A 13,359-nucleotide genomic window follows, 5' to 3' on the forward strand; every position below is an offset into this window, starting at 1 on the left:
GAAGGTATGCTCTAATTTCTACACTTGATGCAAAATTATTGGGTTTTGAGTTCATTAAGGAATTATATAATTCAGACCATGATTTTGCTAATGTATATGGGGCATGTGAGAGAGGGGGGTTTGACAAGTTCTATAGACATGATGGTTTTCTTTTTAAAGAAAATAAGTTATGCGTGCCTCAATCTTCTTTAAGAGAGTTGCTTGTGAGGGAGGCACATGGTGGGGGTTTGATGGGGCACTTTGGTGTGAGAAAAACTTTAGATGTTTTAGAAAATCATTTCTTTTGGCCACAAATGAAAAGAGATGTTCAAAAAATATGTGAGAGATGCATCACTTGTAAACAAGCTAAATCTAAAGTGATGCCTCATGGGTTGTATACTCCACTTCCCATACCTAATGAACCTTGGGTAGACATTTCTATGGACTTTGTTCTAGGATTACCTAGGTCAAGGGGAGGGAAAGATTCTATTTTTGTTGTTGTTGACAGGTTTAGCAAAATGGCACATTTCATTCCATGCCACAAGACAGATGATGCAACTCATATTGCGGGGTTGTTCTTCAAAGAAATTGTAAGATTGCATGGGGTTCCAAGGACAATTGTCGTTGATAGAGATGTCAAGTTCCTTAGCCACTTTTGGAAGACACTTTGGAGCAAGATGGGAACAAAGCTTCTATTCTCAACAACTTGTCATCCACAAACGGATGGACAAACGGAGGTGGTTAATAGGACTCTCTCACAACTATTGAGGGCAATAATTCAAAGAAATTTGAAGAATTGGGAAGAATGTTTGCCACATGTTGAGTTTGCATACAATAGGAGTATTCATGGTACAACAAATTGTTCACCTTTTGAGATTGTATATGGGCTCAATCCATTAACTCCAATGGATTTATTGCCATTACCCATTGATAAGGCTAATTTTGAAGGCAAGCAAAAAGCTGAATTTGTTAAAAGCTTACATGAGAATGTGCGTACTCAAATAGAGAAAAGAAATCAACAATATCAAAAGCAACACAACAAGGGGAGGAAGAAAGTTGTATTTGAACCGGGTGACTGGGTTTGGGTACATTTGAGAAAGGAAAGATTTCCAAGCCAAAGGAAGTCTAAATTAATGCCAAGAGGGGATGGGCCATTCCAAGTTCTTGAAAGAATTAATGACAATGCCTATAAGATAGATTTGCCAAGTGAGTATGGCAATGTGAGTGCTTCTTTTAATGTTGCTGATCTTTCTTTATTTGATGTAGGTGATGAAGTTGACAATGAGGCTGATTCGAGGGACGAATCCTTACGAGGGAGAGAGGGAATGATGCAATAAAGACAAGAATTACAAATGATCCTTTAAGCTTTCAAGGAGGTCCAATGACAAGATCTAAGTCCAAAAGTATGCAAGAAGCTTTGTTGGGCTTAATTAAAGACATTTGGAGTGTTCAAACACAACAAGGCTCAGTCCAAGATTTAGGATTGCAAAAAGGATCCAAAATCATCAATTTAGTGCAATAAGTTTGGGCTGAACTCATAGGTCCAATAAGATTCATTTGAAGCCTTTTTTTATTTTCATTTTATTAGGTTTTTTTCTTAAGTTATGGTGTGATTAGTTGTCTTTTAGAGTTACAAAATAGATGCACATAATTAGTCATAATTTGGAGTTACAAAATGGATGCACATAATTAGTTGTCATTTGGGAGTTACAAAATGAGTGACATCAATGTAAAAACAGCCACTTTTAATTAGTTTTAAGGGGAATTAAAGGGGGAAACGTGGGGAAGCTCAAAAGACATCCATTTAGGTTTCTTTGTCTTGTTTTGGCTATAAATATCAAAGCCAAATTCATTTGTAGGGATAGAATTTTTGAATGATAATCTTTGTTTGCTCTTTGTGAGTGTTTTTGCTTAAGTTCTTGCATGAACTTTGAACTTATCAAACTATTTTTAGTTTGTGGCGTTCTCTAACCAAAATCTTGTGTTTGATTCTTAACTTATCAAATCATACTTGGTTTGTGGCGTTTGGAGTTGAATTCAAGTGCTAGTTTCATTGTTGGAACTAGTTTTTGTCCTAACTTCACTTGAGGAGATCCTTGGGTTTTGGAATCATCTTGATTGGAGGGTGTTTTCTTGCATTCCATATGTATCATAACTCATTAGTTATTGGGGTGTGTGGTTGCTAAGATGATGATTTCCTATCAGTTTTTCACTAAAATAGCATATAGGTCTGCCTTCTTGCATCAAAACAGCCCCAATCCCAATGCCACTAGCCTCACACTCAATCTCAAAGGTTTTGTCAAAGTTAGGTAAAACCAACAAAGGAGCAGCAGACAACTTATCTTTAAGCATATTAAAAGCATGTTCTTGTGCATCACCCCAAGTAAACCCAACATTTTTCTTGACAATTTCATTCAAAGGTGCAGCTATACTACTAAAGTCCTTAATGAACCTTGATGTGTGCTACTCGTGTTAGCTACAATCTAAGGCAGTGTACCTATCGATGCAGTCTAGCACTAATGGCGAGTATCAAGGTCGTATTCCTCGGGAAAGCGAAAGCCTAGAGTTACTTCTTTGTTCTTTGTCATATCAACCTAAAATGGATGATGAATAAATTCTAGACTAACTATTAACTATGAGCTAAGTTCTAAGGAAGATGCAGGAGTAATTGATAAGTGAAATAATCAAGACAAGAAGACAAACCCAAAGAGAATCTAAACTAGTTGGCATCCGAACAAAAGATAAAGGATCAGTGAGTCTAATTATGCTACCCGTGGACGAATTCTTAACCGAATTCGGTTTCTCTCTCGAGATAACCGAATTCCTAAACCTAATAACCTAAAGTTGGAATCTCTTCCTAACGATTGATTCTTAAATTAGCATTAAGCTTTAATCCGCCTCTATTAAGCTTTGTTAATTCTTAATCCGGCTAGTTAATTATCCTTATCTCTAAGCGATTATTAACCAGTTCTTGTTATTCAAAGTTCCAATTGCCAAACGGATTTCTCAATCTCATAAAGCAATCTAAACATCACAATTCACAACGTCTCATGAATAATGCATAATCTTATTCATACTGAAAACAAGAAGAATACAAAACCAACTCAAACAATCCAACAATATAATATCAAGCCAACATAGTAAAGAAATCCCAATGGATTAAATCAGTCTAGCTAAACATGTTCATGTTTAAAACAATCTAGGAAATCAATTACAATGAAAGAATAATGAAAATAAAACATGTACACCCTTTTCTCTCGAATTGGATGAACAGCTCCAAATCTGGATCTACACTTTGATTAATCTCCCAAACTGCCTCTTGAATTGCTCCACGACTGTTTTGCACTCGGAATCTTACGATTCCGGGATTCTTACTCACTGCAACTCTCTCTCGCACTCAGTATTGTGTAGAAACCAAACCAGCCACTAGGGCTCAATGTCACTCTTTTTTCCCCTCTTTTTTTTTAAGAAAAACTCATTTTTTCTTATATATTTAACTCAGCACGGCCAAACGTGGATCTCACCAAGTAGGAGTTTCACCACGGGCCGTGTTTCTCCCGTGTTGGCCACCACGGGCCGCGTCTTGAAGGCCGTGGTGGCTACAAACCGTGCCCAAAGTGCCAATTTCAAGAATCAAAGCCAATGGTTGAGCACGGCCAGAGTCCAGGCTGTGCTCAATGTATGCATTGCGGGCTCTTGTCCGATCTTGATGAATTCTCGTCCGTTTCCGCACGTATTGATCTATAATTGCTTAAACAACGATGATGGTCCTATAAATGTTCCTGAAATGCAAAAGAACATAAAACACGGGTGATCTGGGGATAAAAGCACAATAATTGCTAAGAACATACGCAATAATATGCAAGCAAATATGTATAAAACTATGCTCATCAAACCTCCTATAGAAACTAGCCAAGCCATGAAAACTCCTAACTTGGCTAATGTTTTTAGGTGTTGGCCACTCCCTAATTGCTTTCACTTTCTCCACATCAACCTCGAGCTCCTTTGAACTAACAACGAAACCAAGGAAATTAACTTTATCCATGCAAAAAGCACACTTTTTCAAATTGGCATACAATTTTTCTACCCTAAGAATGTCTAGAACCCTACGCACATGCATGACATGATCATTAATGGACTTGGAATAAACTAAGATATCATCAAAATACACAACCACAAATTTACCAAGACACTCACGCAAGACATGGTTCATCAATCTCATAAAAGTACTAGGTGCATTTGTAAGCCCAAACGGCATAACTAACCACTCATATAGACCGTATTTAGTCTTAAAAGCCGTTTTCCACTCATCACCAGTTTTCATGCAAATTTGATAATAACCGAACGCAAATCAATCTTAGTAAACAAACATGCACCATGCAACTCATCAAGCATATCATCTAACCTAGGAATGGGATGACGATACTTTACCGTTATTTTATTGATTGCACGACAGTCCACACACATTCTCCATGTGCCATCCTTCTTTGGAACTAAAATCACTGGAACCGCACAAGGACTTAAGCTCTCACGCACATACCCCTTTGACATCAGTTCTTCCACTTGCCTTTGAAGCTCCTTTGTCTCCTCCTGGATTACTTCTATAGGCTGGTCTATTTGGTATGGAAGCCCGGGTATGAAGTCTATTTGATGTTCTATCCCTCTTTGAGGAGGTAATCCACTTGGCATTTCCTGGAAAGACATCAGCAAATTCCTGCAAAAGATTAGCAAACACACTCGGCAAGGAAAGATCAAGTTCAGTAGTGTTCAAATATACATCTTTATAAGTAACAACAAATAACATCTGACTTGAATGAAATGCATGCCTAACTTCACTTTCCCTAGCCAAAAAACTACCCTTTGCCTTTGTTTTCTCTTTAGGTTGAATCTCACCCTTTGGGTTTTCATGCTCCTTTTTGTTATTTTCAGCCTCACGCCTCTCTCTTTCCAACTTACATTGGTCATCATACACTTCCTTAGGAGAAAGAGGTGTCAAAGTAACTTTTCTCCCATCCTTCACAAATGAGTACCTATTTAGAAAGCCATCATGGAAGGCCCTCGTATCAAATTCCCATGGCCTACCTAACAAGATATGGCCAGCATGCATTGGCACTACATCACATAGCGCCTCATCTGAATATCTACCAATTGTGAAAGGTACAACAACTTGCTTATTCACTTTGATCTCACCACAATTATTTAACCATAACAATTTATAAGGTCTAGGATGTGGAATTAGATTTAAGCCCAATTTTTCAACCATTAAAGTGCTAGCAACATTTGTACAACTACCACCATCAATAATAACAAGACAAGTCTTACCTTGTACATGGCATCTTGTGTGGAAAATGTTGTCTCTTTGCTGCTCCAAGGTATCATCTTCCTTCATTTGAACACTTAGTGTGCGCCCTAGCCACCAAGAGCTCACCTCCCATAGGACCCTCAATGCAATCATCGCTGCCGTCTTCCAATTGTGGTATCTCATCATCATTATCACTCTCTTCACTTGCTGTTTCAATCTCCCCATGGTCTCTAGCCACCATTGCCCGCTTGTTTGGACATTGTGAAGCAATATGGCCACGCCCCAAGCATTTGAAACACTTGATGTCTCTATTCTTTTCTTTGTTAATTTCTGGTTTAGATGTGTCTTTGTTGCCTGAAATGCTTTTCCCTTTGTTGTCATTGGGAATAACCTTATCATCACCTTTCTTACCTCCTTTCCAAGAATTAGACCAATGCGGCCTCCCACTCGAAGTGCCCTTATATTCAAACCTTGCTGTCCCTCTAGGTTTTAGTTGCTTTTCCACCTTAATTGCAAGGTGAACTAACTCCTCAAGCTCCACATAATGTTGCAACTCTACCCTATCAGCAATCTCCTTATTAAGCCCACCAATGAATCGTGCCATGGTAGCTTCTCTATCCTCATCCAAATCAGCCCTAGTCATGAGCATTTCCATCTCCTTATAAAAATCCTCAACACTCTTTGTACCTTGCCTCAAAGATTGGAGTCTTTGATGTAACTCCCTATGGTAATGTCTGGGTACAAAACGCCTTCTCATGATAGTTTTGAGTGCAATCCAACTACCAATAGGTTCTTCCATGTTCCTCCTCCTACTAACCACCAACTGATCCCACCAAACTATAGCATAGTCACTAAATTGGGTAACCACCAATTTCACCTTTTTCTCCTCTGAAAAGTTATGGCAATCAAAGATAAGGACAACTCGCTTTTCCCACTCCAAATATGCCTCCGGATCAGTTTTTCCCAAGAAGGTAGGAATACTAAGTTTGATACTACCTAAGTTCCTATCAACATCATCATAGTTCCCATAACCACCAAACTCACCACCAAAGTGTCCTCTAACTCTACTAAGATTTTGGTATCTCCTAGCTCCTCTACCCATGCCTCTACCAACCCCACCATAGGCTGCATTATCATACTCCTCAAAACCCTCATCAAAATCATCCTCATTCACACCAATTGGCTGCCCATGATCACCTTGCACATTCCCCCCTTCATTAAGCCTATTTCCTAGACCTCGGGCAAGTGCATTAATTTAGTCCATAATGGCTTGTTGATTGGTTGTCATTTCCCTTCGTTGGGCTGCCATGTCAAGTTGCAACCTCTCCATTTGCTCATTCATATTTCTTATGCTTCGTTGCACCCTCTCATTTTCATGCATTTGTGCTGTGGGTATGCCGGTAGTTGGCACATTATTACCTCCACTAGAACCACTTGACATGCTGCAATAAGAGTTAGTATGCAATAAAAAAAATAAATCGAAGGAAATTAAGGACCTCACCAACACTCCCTCACGTGTTTACTCTCAATTAATGGGGATGGTCACTCGTGTTTCGCACAATCAACAATGATCACACAAGGCTGAAAACTCACACCACTCAGCTTGTTTTCAAGGATTCTTATGTGAATCAATAACCACACATCAAGTTATTTCACTATGCTTACAATGCACCAAGAATTATTATGATCTAAAAAGCTTAGTTGAGGCAAAACGCAAAAGTCAAGAAAATTAAACAATTAGTCACGCTTTCAATAAAATTAGGACTACAAACAAGCGAAAACTTCAAACGGATGCAAATGACATATGAAGAAACAATCTAGATGTAAGAAACAAGAAAGATGCAGTTCAGCTTGAAATAGGAAAAGAAAGAACAAATTTAGGAAGCAAAAATCACAAAGAAGGTTGATCAAGAAAGAAGGTTACCTCTTTATGCTTTAAATGCGTCAAATCTGCCCAAACTCAAAAGACACACAAAGAGGAGAATAAATGAAGGACAAAAACAAATTTAGAGCTGAATCAATTCAAATAAGATGGTATGTATAGGGCTCAGGTCATTGGAATTTAATGTCCCTTTGAATCTTCCCAAACAGCCACCAAATCCTTATTTATGTAGGATTGTGAAAATCTCCCTAAACCTTTTAACAACCCTAATATCTATGTAATCACCCCAAGAACAATGATTTCAACAAGAGATACGTTTTTTTTCCACTAACAAAGACAATCAAACCAATCAGACCTATTCCTTTTTTTTTTTTGCTAATTCAGATCTGATATTTTTCTTTTCTTGTTTCGTTTTTTTTTTTTTTTGAATCAGAATCAAAAACTACAAGAATCAAGAACTAAACAATGTAGATCCCAAGAATACCAAGAATACTTCAAGAACAATATCAAGAACTCAAGAAAAACAAACAATAACTTAAAGAAAAGGGATAAATAACCTGATTTAAGAGCCAAAGCTCTGATACCAAATGTTAAGAACCTCCAAGGATTAGAACCACGAACCCTAATGATTATGAACCCGTGAATTACTATCTTAGAAACCCAAGAACAAATTGAGTTTCAAAACCCAACAACCGCTTAAATCAGATTGCAAGGTATGGTTGATCAAGATCAGAACCTAAAGAAAACTAAGTTCTTTAAACCCTAACCCTTAACACGCCACAACGATAGATCAATTCCTTGATAAGTGGTTTATGCATTCAACAAGAATTCAAGAATTCAAGCAAATATGCAAAGGAAACAACTACTATAATTTTATCAAAATTCGAATTTTTTTAAAACACAACTTACGGGGCGTTTTTATAGCCACCTAACATAATAAACCCTAGTAAAACTATTAACCCTAGCTGCCACATAAGAAAAATAGGCAATAACATTGTTCTGAACTTAAAGAAGAGATTTCAGCCCAAATATTAGCCCACATTAGTCTTCATGTATTTGGACTTGCAAAACATTAAATAAAGCCCATTCAGATGTGTCTTTACTTGGGCCTATCCTAGCATGACCAATTGGGCTTCCTTGACTAGCCCGATCTTGCATATAGCCAATTAAGGCTTCTTGTAGCTTCTTGGACCTTGACCTTGTAATTGGGCCTTATAGCATGCTCAATGGATCCTTAGCTTTATCTTTGGTTTTCTTGTTGTCCTCTCCATCAAGTCCATCTTTAAGCTTGGCCATGTCCATATCATTACCTCTTTATGCTTTAAATGTGTCAAATCTGCCCAAACTCAAAAGACACACAAAGAGGAGAATAAATGAAGGACAAAAATGAATTTAGAGTTGAATCAATTCAAATAAGATGGTATGTATAGGGCTCAGGTCATTGGAATTTAATGTCCCTTTGAATCTTCCCAAACAGTCACCAAATCCTTATTTATGTAGGATTGTGAAAATCTCCCTAAACCTTTTAACAACCCTAATATCTATGTAATCACCCCAAGAACAATGATTTCAACACCAAATACGTTTTTTCCACTAACAAAGACAATCAAACCAATCAGACCTATTCCTTTTTTTTTTGCTAATTCGGATCTGATATTTTTCTTTTCTTGTTTCGTTTTTTTTTTTTGAATCAGAATCAAAAACTACAAGAATCAAGAACTAAACAATGTAGATCTCAAGAATACCAAGAATACTTCAAGAACAATATCAAGAACTCAAGGAAAACAAACAATAACTTAAAGAAAAGGGATAAATAACCTGATTTAAGAGCCCAAGCTCTGATACCAAATGTTAAGAACCTCCAAGGATTAGAACCACGAACCCTAATGATTATGAACCCGTGAATTACTCTCTTAGAAACCCAAGAACAAATTAAGTTTCAAAACCCAAGAACCGCTTAAATCAGATTGCAAGGTATGGTTGATCAAGATCAGAACCTAAAGAAAACTAAGTTCTTTAAACCCTAAACCTTAACACGCCACAAGGATAGATCAATTCCTTGATAAGTGGTTTATGCATTCAACAAGAATTCAAGAATTCAAGCAAATATGCAAAGGAAACAACTACTATATTTTTATCAAAATTCGAATTTTCAAAACACAACTTAAGGGGCGTTTTTATAGCCACCTAACATAATAAACCCTAGTAAAACTATTAACCCTAGCTGCCACATAAGAAAAATAGGCAATAACATTGTTCTGAACTTAAAGAAGAGATTTCAGCCCAAATATTAGCCCACATTAGTCTTCATGTATTTGGACTTGCAAAACATTAAATAAAGCCCATTCAAATGTGTCTTTACCTGGGCCTATCCTAGCATGACCAATTGGGCTTCCTTGACTAGCCCGATCTTGCATATAGCCAATTAAGGCTTCTTGTAGCTTCTTGGACCTTGACCTTGTAATTGGGCCTTGTAGCATGCTCAATGGATCCTTAGCTTTATCTTTGATTTTCTTGTTGTCCTCTCCATCAAGTCCATCTTTAAGCTTGGCCATGTCCATATCAGGATGGATGCTGAATCATACGACGAGATGGATCGTTTGGGAGGGCACTCTAGTTTCTTACTTCCCTTTGCTTGTAACTTTTCTTTTTCTAATTGAATGTAAAACCTAAATCTTTTGTGTAGACTTTTTATTTTTGAAGGTATAAAATATATTGCCCTTTGGATTGCCCCAATTTCTCATCTCTTGTATTTATGTCTTTGTATGAGCTTGTGCGTTAAAGATTGCATTAGGAGGCCATGTAGCCAAATCTCTTTTCTTTTCATTTGCCTTAACTTTTACCTAAGCCGTCCTTTCAGGTTTTTAACTTAGCAAGCTTTTGTCTTAAGTTTTGCCTTAGTCGCCCTTTCGAGTTTTCAACTTAGCAGACTTTATTGTTGCCTAAGCCGCCCTTTCGGGTTTTGAACTTAGCTTTTTTTTTTCTTTTCCTTTTACTTACTTCTTTTTAAACATTTGGCTGCTTCAGGTATTGATTTCTGTTAGCCTTGGTCGATCCGAGAACTAGTTGCTCTATCTAGGGATGCAGATTCAAATTATGCAAAAATAAAGTAAAATCATGTTTCTTTTTAGAACTCATTTACTTTGCTTGGAACTTTTAGTTTCGTTTTGCTTTTGGTTAGTGTTTAAAATGATAAATAGACATACATGTTTGATAACAATTCAAGATAATTTCATTCATTTAGCAAAAGCCTAGATGGGTACCTTTTGATTTCTCAAAAGATAACTCTTGTCATCAGCTAGTCTTTTTTTATTTTCTAACTGACCATTTTCTCTCTTTTGCCTTGACTTTTGACTAACTAGCCTTTTCAGGTTTTCTAATCAGCATGTTATTTTTTCTATTATTCTTTATTTTTCATTTTTCACTCTACACATGGTATTTCTTGAGACGATCTATATTGATTAGTTCGGTGAACTCGTTCCCCTCCAAGTCTAAACCTTAGCGGCACCTCTAGGCAGAATCCTTGATAAGCATCATACTACACATGTTTTCATGCCCGATTGTTCACATTTTTATGCATGATTATCCCGTTTTATGCTAGAATCACCTGTCTTTTGTTTCCCTTTTCGTTTGAGTCATTTCGAAGGACACCATCGAATCGAGGGAAATCACGTGTGATTACGGAGCAAAATCCATCAAATTAAGGCGAGAACAAGCACCCCGAGGGTTGAGCACGGCCTGGACTCCGGCCGGGCTGAATTATCAAGAGGCTATCCCCAATTGTGCCATTTCAGCACGACTTAGTAGTCACCACGGCCTCCGGCCCGACTGTGGTGGATCAGCACCGGCTTGGGCACGGCTGTGGTGGCTCGGCAACAGACTCACAGATTGATACCTAGACTCCGGCTGTCAATCATCACACTTGGACTCGCCGTCTTTGAATCATCACGACTGGACTCTACGTCTTTGAATCAACTATATAGGCAATTTTGAATTCTAATTGAAGAGGACGATTTTTGGACTCAATTCCAAGACACACACTTAATCAAATATTTCCTATACCTCAATTATAGACCTGGAGAGATCAATTTTCATCAATTGAAGGGGGGATTCCACTTATTCCAACATCGAATTGAAGATCAAGACAAACTTTGGGAGCATTCAAGAGGCAACTAGGGTTTGAGATTTTGAATTTGCAAATTTAGGGTTTCTCATTCAGCTTGAAAGAGAAGGGTGTACATACCTTTAATTTGTTTTTCCTTATTTTGTTCTTTAATTGCTTTGACTATGAACATGAGCAGCTAGATCTTTTGAATCCATTAGGGTTCACCTTTGTTGATGGATTATGCTTAATTGTTAGTTTTTTATAATTGTCATTCTTGCAATCTTCTTGCTATTCAGTAATAAAAGTTTGATGCAGTTAATTTGAGACGTTGGATTAATTGTTTATTAGGTTGTTTCTTGACATTGAGAAATGCTTGTTACAACTGGATTTTGAATAGTAAGGACTAGTAGTTAACACTTAGAGATGAGGTTGATTTACTCGCCGGATTAAGAACTAACAACTCTTAATAGTCTTAAATCATGCTTAATGCTAATTTGTAGTAATCTGATAGGAAGAGATTCCATTAAGTTGGTGCAGGTTTAGGAATCCGGTAAGCTCGAGAGAGGAACCGGGATTCAATTCAGGATTTAGGCACGGGTAAGCAAGATCGGAAATCCATAAAATTCATCTTTAGAATTCCATCACTTAGGCTCCCTTTTGGATTTATTTCTCTCTTTACAATTGTCTTTTAATTGTCCATTGTTGTCCTTCATTTACTTAATTGCACTCATAACCATTAGCTGGTATGTTAGAACTTTCACACCCTATTTCAGACTAGATAACATAGCAAGCAGTAGTAACTCTAGGTTCACCCGATCTCCAGGGATACGACCTTGATACTCACTAGTGCTAGGCTGCATCGGTAGGTTCACTGCCTTAGGTGTAGGTTGCATAAAGAGCCCATCAAGTTTTTGGCGCCGTTGCCGGGGAACTGTAACGGTGAACTAGAGTGAATTGTTTTTGTGTTAATTTAGTCATTATTTGTTTTATTCATTTATTCTTTAATTTTATTATTATATTATTTTTATTGATCGGTGGTTGTGTGAACTTTCGGTTTCAGGTAGTTTATGACCAGGAGCTCAAACTCGAATCTTATAGAGCCTCTATCTGATCCAGAACGATCCCTCAGACTCTTAAGGAAGAGGTTGCAATTAGAAGAGGAGGAGATTGAGGTTGAGGTACCTGTGGATAGACTAAACACGATGGAAAACCATGACCCCCACGCCAATGAGGATCAGAGAACGATGTACGAGTTTGCTCGACCATCTTTGGATGGGACGAAAACTAGTATAGTCAGACCTGCTGTAGCGGCCAACAATTTTGAGATAAAGGCCAATGTTATCCATATGATCCAACAAAGCATGCAGTTTGGAGGATTGCCCAGCGAGGATCCCAATGCACATATCTCCAACTTTTTGGAGATTTGTGACACATTCAAAATAAATGGAACAACCGATGATGCCATTCGGCTGAGATTGTTTCCATTTTCCTTGAGGGATGTGGCAAAGAGATGGTTGCAATCTCTTCCACAATGATTCATCACTACCGGAAGGCGCTAATGAAAAATTTTATATAAGTATTTTCCTCCCGCTAAAACTGCTAAACTTAGAAATGACATATCTTCTTTTGTGCAGTTTGATGATGAAAGCATGTACGATGCATGGGAGAGATTTAAAGATCTTTTGAGATGCTGCCCACATCACGGATTGCCAGTGTGGATGCAGGTTCAGACCTTCTACAGTGGGTTGAACCTCGCAACGAGGCAGATGGTGGATGCTGCAGCCGGTGGGGCGCTAAACAGTAAGACGCCCGAGCAAGCTCAGAACTTGATAGAGGAAATGGCCATGAACAACTATCAGTGGCAATCCTCTAGGAGCCGACCAGGAAGACAAGGAGTGGTCAACCAAGTGGACTCTACAGCAGCCTTGGCAGCTCAAGTAGAGCTTCTAGCCAAGAAGATCGACCAACTCCAGATGCCGGTTCACGCAGCGAACGTTGGCTGCGAGTTTTGTGGTGGCCCGCATTACAGTGCGAACTGTACTGCGGGAGGTATGTTTGCTTCATCTTCTATTAGTTTTCCATCTAATTCTA

At 38.1% G+C, this 13,359-nt stretch overlaps 2 protein-coding genes and 1 non-coding gene across 3 annotated transcripts; all 3 read right to left on the bottom strand.

Moving 5' to 3' along the window:
• Positions 1 to 4,208: 4,208 nt before the first annotated feature.
• Positions 4,209 to 5,380, bottom strand: LOC125370266. Its single transcript, XM_048375265.1, has 2 exons — positions 4,662 to 5,380; positions 4,209 to 4,239 (listed from the first exon to the last, which is right to left on the bottom strand). Exons 1-2 carry the CDS (start codon positions 5,366 to 5,368, stop codon positions 4,209 to 4,211), a joined length of 738 nt encoding a protein of 245 aa, XP_048231222.1. The 5' UTR covers positions 5,369 to 5,380.
• A 10-nt stretch (positions 5,381 to 5,390) lies between these two features.
• LOC125370267 lies at positions 5,391 to 6,722 on the bottom strand (the record flags this gene model as incomplete). Its single annotated transcript, XM_048375266.1, has 2 exons — positions 6,701 to 6,722; positions 5,391 to 6,511 (listed from the first exon to the last, which is right to left on the bottom strand). Coding segments are annotated over exons 1-2 (1,143 nt in total), but the record flags the coding sequence as incomplete, so codon positions are not given.
• Positions 6,723 to 12,869: 6,147 nt separating this feature from the next.
• Positions 12,870 to 12,976, bottom strand: LOC125370495. The gene has a single exon (XR_007216523.1). It is a non-coding gene; the product is annotated as a small nucleolar RNA R71 (small nucleolar RNA).
• Positions 12,977 to 13,359: the final 383 nt, after the last annotated feature.

Source organism: Ricinus communis, chromosome 6 (genome assembly GCF_019578655.1).
Source record: "Ricinus communis isolate WT05 ecotype wild-type chromosome 6, ASM1957865v1, whole genome shotgun sequence".
In the NCBI taxonomy this organism is placed as follows: Eukaryota; Viridiplantae; Streptophyta; class Magnoliopsida; order Malpighiales; family Euphorbiaceae; genus Ricinus; species Ricinus communis.

What these genes read in the sequence shown, in the direction of transcription:
- LOC125370266 (XM_048375265.1), bottom strand. Translation starts at nt 5,368, where the DNA reads ATGAAGGAAGATGATACCTTGGAGCAGCAAAGAGACAACATTTTCCAC. An exon ending in GTCTTTCCAGGAAATGCCAA is followed by an intron (nt 4,240 to 4,661) that starts GTGGATTACCTC and finishes ATGAGTGGTTAG; the next exon opens with TTATGCCGTTTGGGCTTACA.